At 38.7% G+C, this 15,530-nt stretch overlaps 1 protein-coding gene across 2 annotated transcripts; it reads right to left on the bottom strand.

Annotated features, from left to right (window-relative positions):
• Positions 1-2,501: 2,501 nt before the first annotated feature.
• WNT3 (Wnt family member 3) lies at positions 2,502-14,814 on the bottom strand. 2 transcript variants are annotated; one of them, XM_039331586.1, is made up of 4 exons: positions 14,247-14,814; positions 9,432-9,697; positions 8,038-8,523; positions 2,502-4,147 (listed from the first exon to the last, which is right to left on the bottom strand). In XM_039331586.1, exons 1-3 carry the CDS (start codon positions 14,542-14,544, stop codon positions 8,044-8,046), a joined length of 1,044 nt encoding a protein of 347 aa, XP_039187520.1. In that variant the 5' UTR covers positions 14,545-14,814; the 3' UTR covers positions 2,502-4,147; positions 8,038-8,043. The 2 variants fall into 2 exon arrangements, with proteins under 2 accessions (XP_039187520.1, XP_039187519.1); XM_039331585.1 differs by lacking the exon at positions 2,502-4,147 and having other exon boundaries at positions 7,017-8,523.
• Between the last annotated feature and the right edge of the window lie 716 nt (positions 14,815-15,530).

Genomic DNA, 15,530 nt, shown 5'->3' with positions numbered 1-15,530 from the left:
TACATATTGTACTCTCTTGGATCAAATAATATAAACATTTTTATTGTGGGTTCTTTTGTCCAAAGCTATACTGAGAAAGAAAAATACAAATATATATATATATATATATATATATATATATATATATATATATATATATATATATATATATATATATAAAGATTGCTTGTATGTTAAAATGCAGGATGCAATAAAAAGGCACAAATGTTTAAAATGTATTGATGGTTTCTAAATAGTTGAAATGACGGGATGAGTAAATTAGTTCTCCTGAAAGATCTGCAGAAAATGCTCATTTCAAAAGAACAAGGGTTTTCAAGCAACTCACTATTACCTATTAGAGGATACATTTAATTATGATAGAGTTGGGAGAGAACAAAAAAAAAAAAATCACAAGTTTAACTTCTGGCCAAAATTGACTGGGCCTCACTGGGCTGGGTGAGTATATTTTCAAGGCTACTGAGATTCAAAAGTTAGGAGTTAGGATTAGCTAAGAGCAAACATGAAATTCCTACTTAAAGTTTGTCCCAATCCTGAAGTATACTTTTACTGGTCGAAATTCTTAGGATTAAAAAAGAATGGGAAGGCGATAACATTTAAATTGCAAAAAAAATTGATTATGATTTTCTTTTGCTGTACTTTGTGGATTCCAACTGCATTTTCTCAGATCTCTTTTTATAACCCAGAAAAATTACAGTATGCTACGGTTTTTAGAAATCAGCAACACCTCCTTACATAATAGTTGATTATATCCACAAGAACAGTATGAAAATATTAAAAAGATTGTTTTAAGTGCCTTTGTATCTTTATTGACATGAGAAACAAGGAAAGATGAAATATATTTTTCTTCAAATATATCTATATATATTTATATAATATATAATCTTAGTTAACTCAAAGGTATATACATTATATAATAAATAATTATAAAAACAGCATTTTCAGAATACAGCTTAAAATAAAAGATGAATACCCTCTAGAGCTGCTTTGTCCCCTGGTGTTCTCCTAGATGTGTTTGATAGCTCTCAACACCTCTGATCTATTAAGCTGAGCTGTTTAAAGATTCTGGGCGTTGTGGTCCAACTCCTTTAAATGAGCACCAGATTATGGACAATCTTTTCTGCTTAATAAAGAACTTTGGATGCAGCAGGTTGAGGGAAAGGGAAGCAGATAGACTGCAGGGCTTGCTTTCTTACAACTATACTCCCTTTAAAATCTACAATATCTACAGCAAGAAAAAAATGACAAAACCACTATAGTCTAATAAGGAATATATTTCTTATTTTTAAGTCAGTTTTTAATGTGACAACAAGCATACATTCTAAATGTAACAAAAAAATGGAAAATACTTCCCTTGAAATGTAGCAAGTGCATTTTGAAACCAATTTTCAATGATTCCTGAATGATGAGTAAAATATATAATTTATTAGAATACATATTTCTACTCCACTCCTTCAAATGCTTAAAATTAGAGGTTTCTTAGACACACTGAAGTTAAATAATGCAACTCACTGACCTTGGCTGATCTCAAAAAAAAAAAATAAAAAAAAAAAATAAGCAGAACTGGATATGGTTAGTACTTGGATAGGAATTACCAAAAAATACTACTGCTGGAAGTTACACTTGGAAAGTTAAAAAAATCCTGTAAGAAAGCAGTGACAAATTATTTCCATATTTAATTATTTATAGCCCACCAATAATTGTAAAAAATAATTGAAGGTGGCAAACATACCTAACATTTCTTCCTCCTCAAAGGGTATATTTAAGTTATTCTAAGAGACTAAAAGCAGGCTAAATTGATCGTAAGCTTGTTCCTGCTATTCTAGTGGAATATATTTCCATTTAATGATATAATATTTTAACTATGCTCAGTGATGTCAAAACTGACTATTAATTCCTCTAATAAGTTTGAATTTTGTTAACTGTTATTGATTAATATGAATGTTGGTTAATATTGACCTATCTCTATACTATAGTTATAGTGGGATTATTAAAAGAAAATATTTTTTGTTCAGGGTTTTTTTTTGTAAGCAAGGATCGAATTGGACAGAAAGGTTCTCTATGATAGATGCACAGCAAGTGGAAACAGTTTTTATTAAGTTGATGATAAGGTTATAGAAATGCATTACCTTTCTTTTGGCTGGTATTAGTTGACTAAACTAAATGGTACAGATAGCAGAGCACTCAAACCACACTGTAGGGAATGGTTTGACAGATAAAGCCAGTTGAATGCATTTGGTCAGCATGATATAGTGCCACGTAAAATTAGTTAGACCAGTGGTGGCGAACCTATGGCACGGGTGCCAGAGGTGGCACTCAGAGCCCTCTCTGTGGGCACACGCGCTGTCGCCCCACTCCTAGGCCTTCAACTGGTTTTATAAAACCTTTTCACTTTAGGTCGCCGCCGTTGTGTGCAAAAAAAAAAAAAAGGTTCAATCAGTCAATTTCAACTTCTCGCGGGGAAAAAAAAGATCTTGCAAAGTTGGAATTGATTGATTGAACTTTTTAGTCCTACCCAGTCTGCCATTACCACTGCAGCCACGCCCACCTGGCACTCGATGCATAAGTGGGTTTTGGGTTGCAGTTTGGGCACTCAGTCTCTAAAAGGTTCGCCATCACTGAGTTAGACCATCTTTTATGCACAATATGTGCTATTTCAAAAAAATAAACAGTTCTAATCCATTCCAAATTTTTCATTTGGAATTAAATTCTCACACCTCTGGGATACAAAGTGGGACACTTTGAGAAGGCTTAAGAAAACAGCATTATGCACAAGGGGTGCAAATGGCAAATTCCAATGAAGCCAGGATCTATATTAGTTTGGACCAGAAGGAAAGAAACTGTAAGATAAAGCAGATGCTAATTACATATCTCAAATACTTTGGAACACTTTGTAAGTATAAAATCTATCCTTATTAGTAACAATCATCCTTAATTTTTCAGTAGAGTTCAAATAATTGGTTCAACTTTAGATGGGTTGACTTAGTGGTACCACTGCAATATTTTGGAAGGAGTCAGAAGCAAAACTGTGTGTGAGAAAGATCAAAATAATAGAAAACTTAAATAATGCTCTCCCTGAAATTTTAATAATTTTAAGAAAAATGTGTCCTGAAGTTAGCAGGCAGCACTTAAATCCATTCAGTTGGAAAAAAAGAGTATTTATAGGAGGGGTAGAAAGCTAACTTAGAAAGTCTCATTGTCTCTATGTAAAGGAATTAGAACACCCCAGAACAAGATAGTTGGTAGTGTCCTCTAGGTATCCAGAAACATGTAGGTTTATAAATAAAGGTAAGCAGTATCAACATTGTCTGAGTATGTTCGATGTTCTCCAGGAACCATGACATTTTGAGACGAATACTTGGTGCTTGAATGAGGAGAGAGAATTGCTCACTTGAATCATTGGAGGGAGAAGCAAGAACAATAATTAACTTTGTTGGTTAAAACAGAACAAAAAGAACATGCCCCATGGATTGGTTGCCAATCATAACTCTTTCTTCTATTAATTCAGTTTAACTCAGCAGTCCCAAGCAGGTTTAGATAGAAATTTGGATTTTGAAGAAGGAGCTGGCTGCTGATATTTCGGAGTCTCACTTTCCCTTCTTCTAGTCTCTATGTATTCTGGGACACTAATATTTAAAGATGTATGGGTACGCATGTGTGTTTGTGCATATTAAACATAATGTGTTTTTCTGTATGATGGATCACTGTTAATCAAAGGACTAAAAGTTGTACTAAGCAAAAGCTTGGTCAATTGAAAAAAAAATGAAATGCTGTCACTCTAATATTTCAACTCCAAAATCCAAGCTATGTTACAGATTTAAAAAACTTGATTATAGGGCTATGTATTTGGAAATGGAAGGAAGATTCACATTAAATTATTCATAAAATAACTGCACTTGATGAAGAGTTTAGGAAGAATTGCCTGCTATCATTTGATATTCTTCCTTTCACATATTTTTGAGCCTAGCTCTTACTCCTGTGAATTTTTAACATCATTTACCACCATGAATAGTTACAGTGAGTGCCACATTAAACATTTTTGCTCCTTTTTAAACAAATATATTCTCATATGTGCAAAACAAACAATCTTTAAATATTGGGAACACTACCTCAGGAACTTCAGAGGTCACCGCAGCCGCCATAATGCAACCTGTTCAAGAAGAAATGCAGGTGTTGCTAAGTAATCTGAAGAAGTCTGGTTGGATTGTTTTCAAGGACTTTATTTCATCATTGCCTGCCTTAATTGAGAAGGAAGCTGGGTGTGCTATCTTTTTCTCTTCTCCATTGTCCAGTGTTCCCAGACAGTCTCTCACTTTTTCTTTATCCTCCAGCTATACCATAAAGCTCTTTCCACAGAAAATTAATCAGCAAATGGTATGATCACAATTTTTTGTTGTGACATTATGAACTTTCCTAGTTCCTTGTCTAAATTGTGCTTCTCTTATCTCTGAATGGATTTGGTTTTCCTTAAGTTAATAGCGTTCACAAGGTGAGATAGAAATATGACTTCACTTTGAGAGGAACAAGTTAGTCTATTGACCCTATACTTTTTTCTTATTCAAATTTGTCCCTTATTTTTGCAGTATTGTTTAGAGATCTCAAACAAGGAATCCACATGAAAAAAAATTCAACCACCATAGTTGGACTAATCTCATTGACACTCATATTTGATTTTTTTTAACAACTTTGCCTTCAATCCAATTGTGACCTATTGTGATGTTAAGAGCATTTCATACTTTGAATGGAAGCAAAGTATTGCATTTGCAAGCATATTTGTTCATTCAGATGTTGTCTAATAATCTGTGTTATTTTGGTCCATTGTTCAAAATAAAAAATATATAGGTTCAAATGCTTATTATGACAAGCTAAGTAGCATAAAATATTGGGCAGCCATTCGAATTCTTCAGAGAACTTCTTATTTGAGCTTGATTTATGACTTTACACGTTTCCACTCTTCTAACTGAAGTTATGAAAGAAGTGGTTTAGTCAATTTACCATTTAGGTCTCCTCCAAAAGTTGGAAATTGAATGGTGATACAACCCCAATTTTGATAACTCTGCCATGCTTTCTGTATTGTCCTTTTGCTCATAATTCATTTTTCCCCAACATGGGTGAGTTCCAGATATAAAGTTCCAGACAGCACAAGAACCAGATCGGAATTATGGGCCTTATGGGCAAGCACATCTGAAAGGTAGTAAGATGTTGTATCTGTGTTATTGTCAGTCTAATTAATGTGTTTTTCTAAATAATTTTATTTTTTTCAGTCCTCACAGAATTATTTCCTTCTGTATTTCAAACACAGCCTTATTTGTTCTCCCCATATGATTTAGCCTCTCATATCTTGTTTGCTGCTCTCTTGGGTGGTATTCTCCAATCTTAAGAATTATATGAAACCTAGTTATTGGGATAGTGACATATCCATGTTCAGTTTTAGAAAATATGCACCCTTTTCAAATTCCAGCGTCCTTTGTGTTCTGCTGAACAACTATCCTAGGAAGATCACATTTGGGGCACCACTTTGCATACTTGTGTATGAGAAATAGTAGCTAATTCCCAAAAAATTGGGAAAGAAATCTATAGTTTTAACTTAGGGAAAGTTCTACATGGCACTAAAATTCATGCAAGATTTTATTTAATAATGAGTGCTCTTGCAGAGCATTTTGTGTTTTCTGAGCATTTCATGTAATGAGAGCAAAGGAGTCTTCACAAATGTTTCATATATGAGAGATATCCACACTGCATGCTATTTAAGATTGCTTAGGATGGAGGTGAGCTTCAAACTGGAGACTTTCCTTCTTATATTCTTTAACCACTATTGCAGTGGTTCTCAACCTTCCTAATACCGCGACCCTTTAATACAGTTCCTCGTGTTGTGGTGAGCCCCAACCATAAAATTATTTTCATTGCTACTTCATAACTATAATTTTGCTACTGTTATGAATCGTAATGTAAATATCTGATATGCAGAGTGTATTTTCATTGTTAAGAATTAAACATAATTAAAGCATAGTGATTAATCACAAAAACAATATAGCAATGCTCGCTGGAGAAGCTCTTCCTTGCTCAAAAATGTTGGGAGGGAGGGAAGGGGAAGGAAGGAAGGAAGATTGAAGGGGAAAGGAAGGAGATGGAGAAGGAAGGAGATTGAAGGGGGAAGGAAGGAAGGAAGGAAGGAAGGAAGGAAGGAAGGAAGGAAGGAAGGAAGGAAGGAAGGAGAAAGATTGAAGGGGAAGGGATGGAGATAGAGATGGAAGGAAGGAAGATTGAAGGGGAAAGGAAGGAGATGGAGAAGGAAGGAGATTGAAGGGGGAAGGAAGGAGAGAGATTGAAGAGGAAGGGATGGAGATGGAAGAAAGGAAGGAAGGAAGATTGAAGGGGAAAGAAAGGAGATTGAAGAGGAAAGGAAGTAAGGCGAGATTGAAGGGGAAGGGATGGAGATGGAAGGAAGGAAAATTGAAGGGGAAAGGAAGGAAGGAAGGAAGGAAGGAAGGAGAGAGATTGAAGGGGAAGGAATGGAGATGGAAGGAAGGAAGCTTGAAGGGGAAAGGAAGGAGATGGAGAAGGAAGGAGATTGAAGGGGGAAGGAAGGAAGGAAGGAAGGAGAAAGATTGAAAGGGAAGGGATGGAGATGGAAGGAAGGAAGGAAGATTGAAGGGGAAAGGAAGGAGATGGACAATGAAGGAGATTGAAGGGGGAAGAAAGGAAGGAAGGAGAGAGAGATTGAAGGGGGGAGGCACTGCCAAGGACGCACAAGCAGCTCCGCACAATTGCCCAGGGAGAGAGGGAGGCTCTGGCGGAGAGCCTGGTGGAGAGCCAAGCAGAGGCATATCCACCTCAGAGCCGCTGGCCGCCCTCTCACACCCGCCAAGGGATGGAGATGGAGATGGAAGGAAGATTGAAGGGGAAAGGAAGGAGATGGAGAAGGAAAAGGAAGGAAGATTGAAGGGGAAAGGAAGGAGATTGAAGGGGGGGAAGGAAAAAAGGAAGGAGAGAGAGATTGAAGGGGGGAGATGCTGCCAAGGACGCACAAGCAGCTCTGCACAATTGCCCGGGGAGGGGGGAGGCTCTGGGGGAGAGCCTGGTGGAGAGCCAAGCGGCGGCACATCCGGGGCCTCGGAAATTGCGTGGAGGATCCGCATGCCTCGGAGCTGCCGGCTGCCCTCTCACACCCGCCAACCTGGAGCCCCCCATTCTCATCCCAGCACCTCTTGCCCTCTCCCAGCTTGCCCCCGGGACTTGCCCTCCTCTCCAGCCTCCTGAGCGCCATCTCAGTGGTGGGGTCGCAGGAGCCCCTTTCCATGCCGCACAGCCCATCGCACGCAATAGGGGCATGGCCGGAGCACCAGCTCCCGCTCGGAAGGCGCTGCTTCTCCCCTCCCGGCCCGGCCGGCTGGCCTCCGATGCACATGTGGGCATCGCCACCACCTCGCCCTCTTCCCCGCCCCCTGGCTGCTTCCAAGACCCGGAGCCTGGCAAGCCGGGAAGGAGCCGCTCCTGCCTAGCAGCCTCACGGCCGCGCCAGGTGCTAGAGGGCCGAGGTGACCTCCAACGGCGAGGGAGGCTGGCCGGGCGGCGCGGGGAAGGCTCCCGCGCGGCACGGAGGGCAGCCAGGGATGGAGCGTGGCCGGGCAACTAGGAGGCATGGAGACCGACTCGGTGCTGCAACTTAGCTCAGCTGGCAGCGCCAGCAGCGGCCCAGACCCGGCTCAGCTTGGACCAGCCGCTGAGCCAGCCCAGGGTGGCGTCGGGGCGCGTGCGATGGCGCTGCGGTGGCAGGAGCAGGCGCTGTCGGAGGACAAGGGCACCCTGGAGGCGGAGGAGCCAGCAGAGGAGGAGGAGAGCGGTGATGGCAGCGGCTGGATAGAGGAGCAGTGTCTCGGTTTCTAAGACCATCGGAAATATGTGTTTTCCGATGGTCTTAGGTGACCCCTGTGAAATTGTCATTCGACCCCCAAAAGGGTCGCGACCCACAGGTTGAGAACCACTGCACTATTGCAGCAACAAAATTTTGTTCTAGGTAGTCCTTTACCCCATACATACCTTTTCTTATTTGCAGGTATGAACATCATAAACACGAATGCATTCCTGGCAGCTGACATAACAGCACCAGTGGAAAATGCAATGGCATTTCTCTTTCCTTTTCTCTGTTCTAGTGTTATGGCCACGGCCACAGCAGAGCAAATCACACCCATCAATCCCATGTGAAGTCACATTGCACATCCTGTCCCTTGTACCAAATGACCCAGTCTCAGGGTTGGGTTCACAGAAATTGGGTGAGTTCTCATAATAGACCAAGTCATGTTCTGTTGGTGGTTTAAAGAGGGCATACTTGGCACGCAGTGTCTCCACCCAACCACGGGATTCCCGATGCTTTTCTACCACCATCTCCGAAGCACTGTCATACTTGTCCTTCAAGTAGTCACCAATAGCCCGAAAGTCTGGCTGGGCCCACCAGCATGTTTTAACTTCACAGCTGCCAGACAAGCCATGGCATTTGCATTTTAAATGCATGTGGTCCAAGATAGTCTGCAAAAGAAAACAAAAAGTCAAGTGACGTAAAACTGGGGAAGTTTTTAGGATCTCTTCTATACAATTTTCATTAGGACAATTTTGTCCTTATAGTCTTTTGACCTGCTGATAAAATACAAACTCATCTGTTCTCTCTTCTAGAGGAGTAACTTTAGTTTGACCAATGACTATTAATCAAACTGTTAGGGTATTGTACTCTTCTAAATTATTTCTTCTTAAACAGAACTATTTTATTTTAAGAATTTATAATGAATTGGGATAGTATGAATTTAGAAACATAATCAAAATGGATCGTTCCTCAACTTCATGCTGTCAAGATGTGTTAAAACTCAATTTGTATCATTCTCAGACAGCATGGCTTTGTTGACAAGGGGTGGCGGAAGTTGTCACTACAGCCTGCCTGGAAATGCAGGCAATCATTCTCTTATCATGATAGTTTAAGCAAATACCTTAGGAATTTGGACAAGCCAAAATGTAATTGAACTCTTCAACTGGCTGGTCCCTTGCCTGAGCCATCAAATACTTCTCTCTCTACCTTTTTTTTCTAATCTCCAGATAATGCTATTTCTTAGAAAGCACTATGGACATATAGTTGCCTTCAGGACAAAGGTTTTTATATGTTTTTCTTCTATTTCTTGATCGGTCATGAGCCATGGTGACAAGAGGAAGATGATTGAATGGCAGGCCTTGAATGGCTGCAGCTGATAAGGAGAAAAGAGAAAATAAGTTTCTATTTGTCCACTGATTGAAGCCATCAACAGTGCTTTAGTCTGGATCAGAGGGCTGCTGAGATTTGGGCTCTTGCATTGGCAATTTTTTCCAGCAGTGAATCCCCAGGAATGCAGAGCACAAGTACTCTGTTGCTCATTCTTTTTCAGAAGAATATAAAGAGGGGAGGCACTCACTGTTCTTCCAGCTTCATTATTGTGCCTGTTCATGGCAGAGCGAGCATCTGGACGGTTTTCTCGGGCATCTGCAAACTCTCGTGAGACAAGTACCCCGAAGTCAGCATCTTCACTGCAGCCTCCCCATTTCCATCCTTCACCAGGTGGTCCCTTATGGTGTGAGTCACAGCCACAAATGGTGGAAGTACCCTCAGCACATGACCGTGTGACAGCAAATGCCACACCAGCAGAGGCAATGGCATGCACAAAAGCTGATTCTCGTGTGGCTGCAAAAGGGTAGAAAGTCCCAATTTAATTACTTATGAATAATCAAAACCATTCCATGGCAAAATAAATATATGGGAATATGAACAATTAAAAAGTACTAAAGTAATTCTATTTTTAACTATATACTGTAGCACCAGAAATCCTAGGTTAATTCCAGCATTACACTGAAGTGATCCTTATAGCCATTGCTATAGAAAAGAATTTAGCAAGTGTCTTGCTTATTTCAGACATGAAAATAATTAGTTTCCTTGGCCAACTGAAGCTCTTAAAGTAGCAGAGACGTTATTAAAACAGAGCACCAAGATTAATATGCGGGACAATGCAACAAAACATGAGGAAGTTACTTAGCTGATCTCTCCAAAATGACATAGGAAATATCTGACCTTTTACAATTGTGGGTGGCATAGTGTTAAGATGACCCAGTGAACATGTTCTGTGCAAAACAGACTCTTAGTTGGCTACAATGAACAGTCTTTTGCAAATAACTGGATCAATCATTTACATCCCAGCATTAAAAATGTGCTCCTGCCCTTACTTTCTTTCTATCTTTTTGACGGGTTTTGTACTTTCATTAATTTTTAATAAAATACTAGCTGAGTTGACTTGACACATTGCATTAAGCCAGAGCCTAAGCCATAAATGTGGAAAAACACCACTTTTAAAAGAGGAGAAAAGGGAGAAGACTATCATTCTGACTTGGGTTTGAAGAGTCTTCTGGCCCTTTGAGGTTAGTTTTTAAAATAAAATAAATGTGAAAAAGTGAAATTTATCATTTAAATAATTGTCCTCAGCAAAAGTTTGAACAGCACAATAACTAATGCAGTAATGCCAAGGGTAGGCTCCAGTGAGGTAAATAATTCTTCCGCTCTGAAAAGGAAAGTAGTGGGAGAAAGCGACTCTGTTTTCATTAGGCAGGATTCAAAGTTTGGGAAATAAACTCTAGGATTCAAAGTTTGGGAAATAAACCAGAGTAACTGGATCTGGGATGCTATCTTAAGAATGGGAATCCAAGGGTAATGCAAAACTGTCCTGGAGCCTATGTATACGGAAGGATCAGCCCCCATTCCACTGCCCCCTCTCAATTATACCCTGGAATTCTCTTGCAGATGGGAAGAGGGGGTTGGGGATAGCTGGGAAAGGCTTCCCAGTGATACAAGTGAAGTTCTCAGAAGCATCAAGGGGCAAGGGGGGAGCAGAGCTTGGGTGGATTAGGGACTCTTGACAGAGCTTCACTGTCATGGCCTCCTATCCAGACCCTGTTACCTGCTGGGACACTTGATTTGCCATTGTTTGTGGAGTGTCACACTGTATTACCCACATAATGTGGAATGTTTCCGCCAGGCGCGGTGGTGCCCATGCTGGCATTCTCTGCGGCCACCTCTTGGCAACGGGGCCTGTGCTCACCCTGCCCTGCCATCCCCCTGAGAGCCCACCAGTCAGGCTCGGAAATCTCTATTGAGTCCTCTAATGCTGTTTCTCCCCTCCTGAGCTCTAAGTGGCCAAAGGGCGTGTGAATGGTGCGGGGTTGTGAAGCAGTTCGAGGCCAGGAATGATATCCCTTGCTCTGGTGCACAGTGGGGATTGCAGCTTAGCTCTTTTCTCTTGCCCATAAGCTCATTTTCTCTCCCTCCCCACCGACTGTGCTGCCTTGAAATCTCTGCCATTTAGATCCCAGCTCCTCTTTAAATGCAAATTTGTCATCTGTGTCACAGCTGAAAAACACTGCTGGGTTATCACAATGCTATAGGCCATTTGCAGCCTGCAAAGCCAAGCAGTCTTCTTTTCTCAAAACACAGAGGCCCTCGAGATACAGGTTTTGTTGTACTTATTTGTTCCACAGAAATGTGGGCAGGCTCCTTTCCTCAATTTGCTACGGAATTCTAAAATAATTATCTGTAAAAATAGGTTACACATTTTAACCTCACTCCATACCATGTGACCCAAGTGTTTATTTTTTTTCCATACAACCCACTCACACCTCAACCCTTTCACCTGTCTTTTTACTTTCTTAGGCTGAGCATTTCCTGGGGAGAGAATCTTGTGTAGGGTTCACATATTTGCTGATTGCCCTATACAAAACAAACAAAAGTCACATGTGTATACAAGGATTTGTGCTATTTATTTATATCAACAGAACTTTATTGCACAGAAAAAATATGCGCATCAATCTGCACCTCCACACTAAAGTGATTCTGACAAGACATAAATTTATCCTTTTAGTGAAAAGCAAGTCATCCTACACAGGTAGTTCTTGGTATACTACCAAGTTATTGGTATACTAAGGAGGCCGCATTGCTCAGGCTTTTTTTCTGGATTTAAAACACAGAACAATTCTTGCTGTATTGCTAGATTTCCAGATCAGATGGATGCGTGTCTCAATGAAAAGAGTGTAACTAAATTGGAGCTCCTTATTCATTCAGCCAAAACAAAATAAATAACCTATGTCTATTAAATGTAGTTAATTTACTACCTCAGATCCTATTATAGTAACATTCACATAATGACGTTATACGTAATAGTTCCTGGATGTAGTTATTCTGTAGAAGTCCTGTTTTTAAATGTTTGAAATAATAGTCCTGACAGCCAATTTGATGTAGTGGTTAAGGCATTGGCCTAGAAACTGGGAGACCATGGGTTTTAGTCCCATCTTGGACACAAAGCCAGCTTGTGATGTTGGACCAGTCACTCACTCTTCATCTAGGAAGAAGGAAATGGCAAGCCATTTCTGGAAAACCTTACCAAGAAAGTATCCCTATGCAATCTCCAGAAGTCAAAACACTGACTTGGAAATGTGTGTGTGTGTTTCTGCGTCTGTGATGTTTGTGTATGTATGTGTGTTTATGTATATCGGTGTAAAAATAAGTAAACAATTTAATATTGCTTCTGAAAAAAATTAAGTACTAACTACTTACATAATGTTGCCAAAAAACTAATACGGATGTTTATTTAGTCATTGAAAGTTGAGATAGATTTTATTCAAAATAGTACCGCATAAGTACTTTTGTATAGGATTGTTTCTTTTTTAGTATGAAAGATAATGTACACATTTTTCCTTCTCTTTGCATGTAATAAAATATAAAATGAGATTTACCATGCAAAAACATGGCATTTCTGCAGCACTTCTATTTCACTTGATTGGGACATACAGCATGAAATAATAATAATAAAATGATATTATTATTTGTGTTTATTAATTAGGAAATAACAGTCCAAAGAACAAACAAAAAGAACAATCTCTTTGGAATTTTAGTTCCAGCCAGGAACCTGGGAGTTATCCAAGTAACATCATGTAAAATGTGCTCATTCAAAGTGTTTTTTTAAAATTCACAATTGATAAAACCAAATCATTTAGTTCTCATAAACATTTACTTAATTATAAATATTTGCTTAATTAAGTGAATTTGTTGTTTTATGTAATGCACATGGGGACATCTTTGCAAACTCTCCCCTCCCCCAATACTTACTTCTTGCTAACAGTAGAGCTCTATATTTTACATTTTTCCTATTCTTTTTTTTGTGTTCTTCTACCCCCAGGTATTGCCATATCTATAAAAATTACTTCTATCTTTTCCATTGCTTTATATATAGTGCATTGTGTTCTAGATGGTGATCAGTTTCTGTGTGAAAATCCCACAATTTTTTAAACACCTTTTCAGTAACTTTCTCAGTTTTCTGAAGAAAACATATTCAGTAAACTCAGAATTTTTTGCTAGCAATGCAGCAAAAATAATGCCTCATTCTTTGGGCCTTGAAGTTCTATTCATTTTCTCTGGACTGCTGAAGTGAAATTACGTTCTCACAAAATGGTCAGTTCTTACAAGTAGGACAATTTTATTTTAAGATATCTCAGTTATTTCCCTCTTGGGAAATGTAGATAAACATTGGAGAAAAGAAACAAACAAACAAATGAAAGAAACCTTGAAATTATGATTAGCACTTACTTTGAGATACCTTGACTCTGGTTTACAAAATAACTGAATAATCTCTCTCCCTATGAAAATATATTTGGGGATATCTTACCATCCTCTTAAAATTGCTTCTCTGGCATATATGTTTCCTTTAATTTGTTCAGGACTACACTTTGCTACAGTATGGAACTGAATTCATGTGAAGTATTAGAATTCAGTTTATAGAATTCATATTAAGACTTTAATATGACCTATATACAATATTTTAAAAGAGTCTGAGTTCATAAATTACACTATGCCATAACAATGGTGGTTTTAATATATAATGTATTAAACCATTTGTGGTTTACAAGCCAGTATTTATGATTTAGCATGCAGAATTAATTAAATCACAATGACTTATTCAACCAAACATAGGGAAGTCAACTATGGCTAAGCACAATATGTGAGTATAGTCACTTTGGTTTTCTTATCTTCATCTAACCATTTTTTGTTCTGATGGAATTTATTTTCCAATATCAGAGTCTTTCCCAGTCCTGACCCTACAACGTTCCTAATACTTGGAGAACACAGAAACTATTCTTCCAGCATATAAAACATGTTGCCTAATGCCCCCCCCCCAGCATACTATGTATTATACCTTTATCTAGAACAGGCCCAAAAATAGCCAAGCTGTCATCAATGGTGGTGCAATTCCAGCGTCTCCCCCGGAACTGATGTTGGCACTCTTGAATTCCCAGCTTCACACCTTCCGCCACACTGGGCATGATCTCAATGTAGTTTCGGCAGAAACGAAGTTGCTTAGGCACTAAGCCAGGAATTGAACCACAGAGAATTGGCTGAGAGCCCAGGGATGTATATTGCTGGCCTAATGCAAGGGACCTGCATGGAGAGAATAGATATAGTCTATAGCTGAAAGTGTACTGGGCCTCCAACATGTCAATTTCCACTAACTTATGTTTGTCCAAAGTGGATCTCACATAATAATTAATTAATAGATTCTGCCCTTGAAAGACATGATGATTACTACATCTTCTTCTACATGATATTTAGTTGAGAGGGTTACACTCAGAAATCATTGGTTTATCTATAACATAACTATGTTAGCCAAATGCTTCCTTCTTCAACTATTCCTACTGAAGATTTGTTAGACTTAATTTTGCGTAATATAGAAACATTTTAGCATAAAATTGGTAATTTACATACTGACCCAGGATAACTTGTTGTTTAAAATATTTCAGTTACCTTTTAACTTTTTTTTTTCAAATGAGCAATATTTTTCTGCAACAAGGAAGTAGGCAATATGAGGTTTTCATATAGGAAGAAGGTAGCTCCTATCAAATTAAAGATGCAATGATAGATACCCCAGAAGAGTCAGAAAACTATTCAGAATATTCATAGTCAGTTTCAAAGTTAGACAAAAAATTCTAACTGCATACACTGTAATATGATTTGTTTTGTATTCTTAATGTTCAATATCTTTCTCATTTGAATAAATCCAGGCAGGAAATCAGGATATTTTAACACAAATGGCCAGAGAATTATCTTATCTTAAACCCCAAACCATGTTTATGTTAATGTATTTGAAATAGATTCTGGGGAAAAAATGCCATTTAATTTTACACCATTTACTTAGAATAGCGGTATCCAATCCACATTGGCTAAATGTGTTGGGAATTGATATCAAAATATCTTGAGGTAATGTGGAAATATCCAGAGAACCAGTTGTTAAATTATTAAATAATTTAACAACTGGTTCTCTGCCCTAATGACCATTTTAAGTATAAAAAAATGATATACCGAAAGGTAGTTTATTATTTCATGCATTTAATACTTAAATAAGAACAATAAAAGAGGTACACAAAACTAGATTATGTTACAAGAAAGAGTTTTAAAATATTAATGAAAAAATATTAAACAATAC

Source organism: Crotalus tigris, unplaced genomic scaffold, assembly GCF_016545835.1.
Source record: "Crotalus tigris isolate CLP2741 ecotype Arizona unplaced genomic scaffold, ASM1654583v1 scf7180000024437.13266115, whole genome shotgun sequence".
NCBI classification, from domain to species: domain Eukaryota; kingdom Metazoa; phylum Chordata; class Lepidosauria; order Squamata; family Viperidae; genus Crotalus; species Crotalus tigris.
The sequence above is the reverse complement of the archived record's forward strand: the minus strand, read 5'-3'. Positions and strand labels throughout refer to the sequence as shown.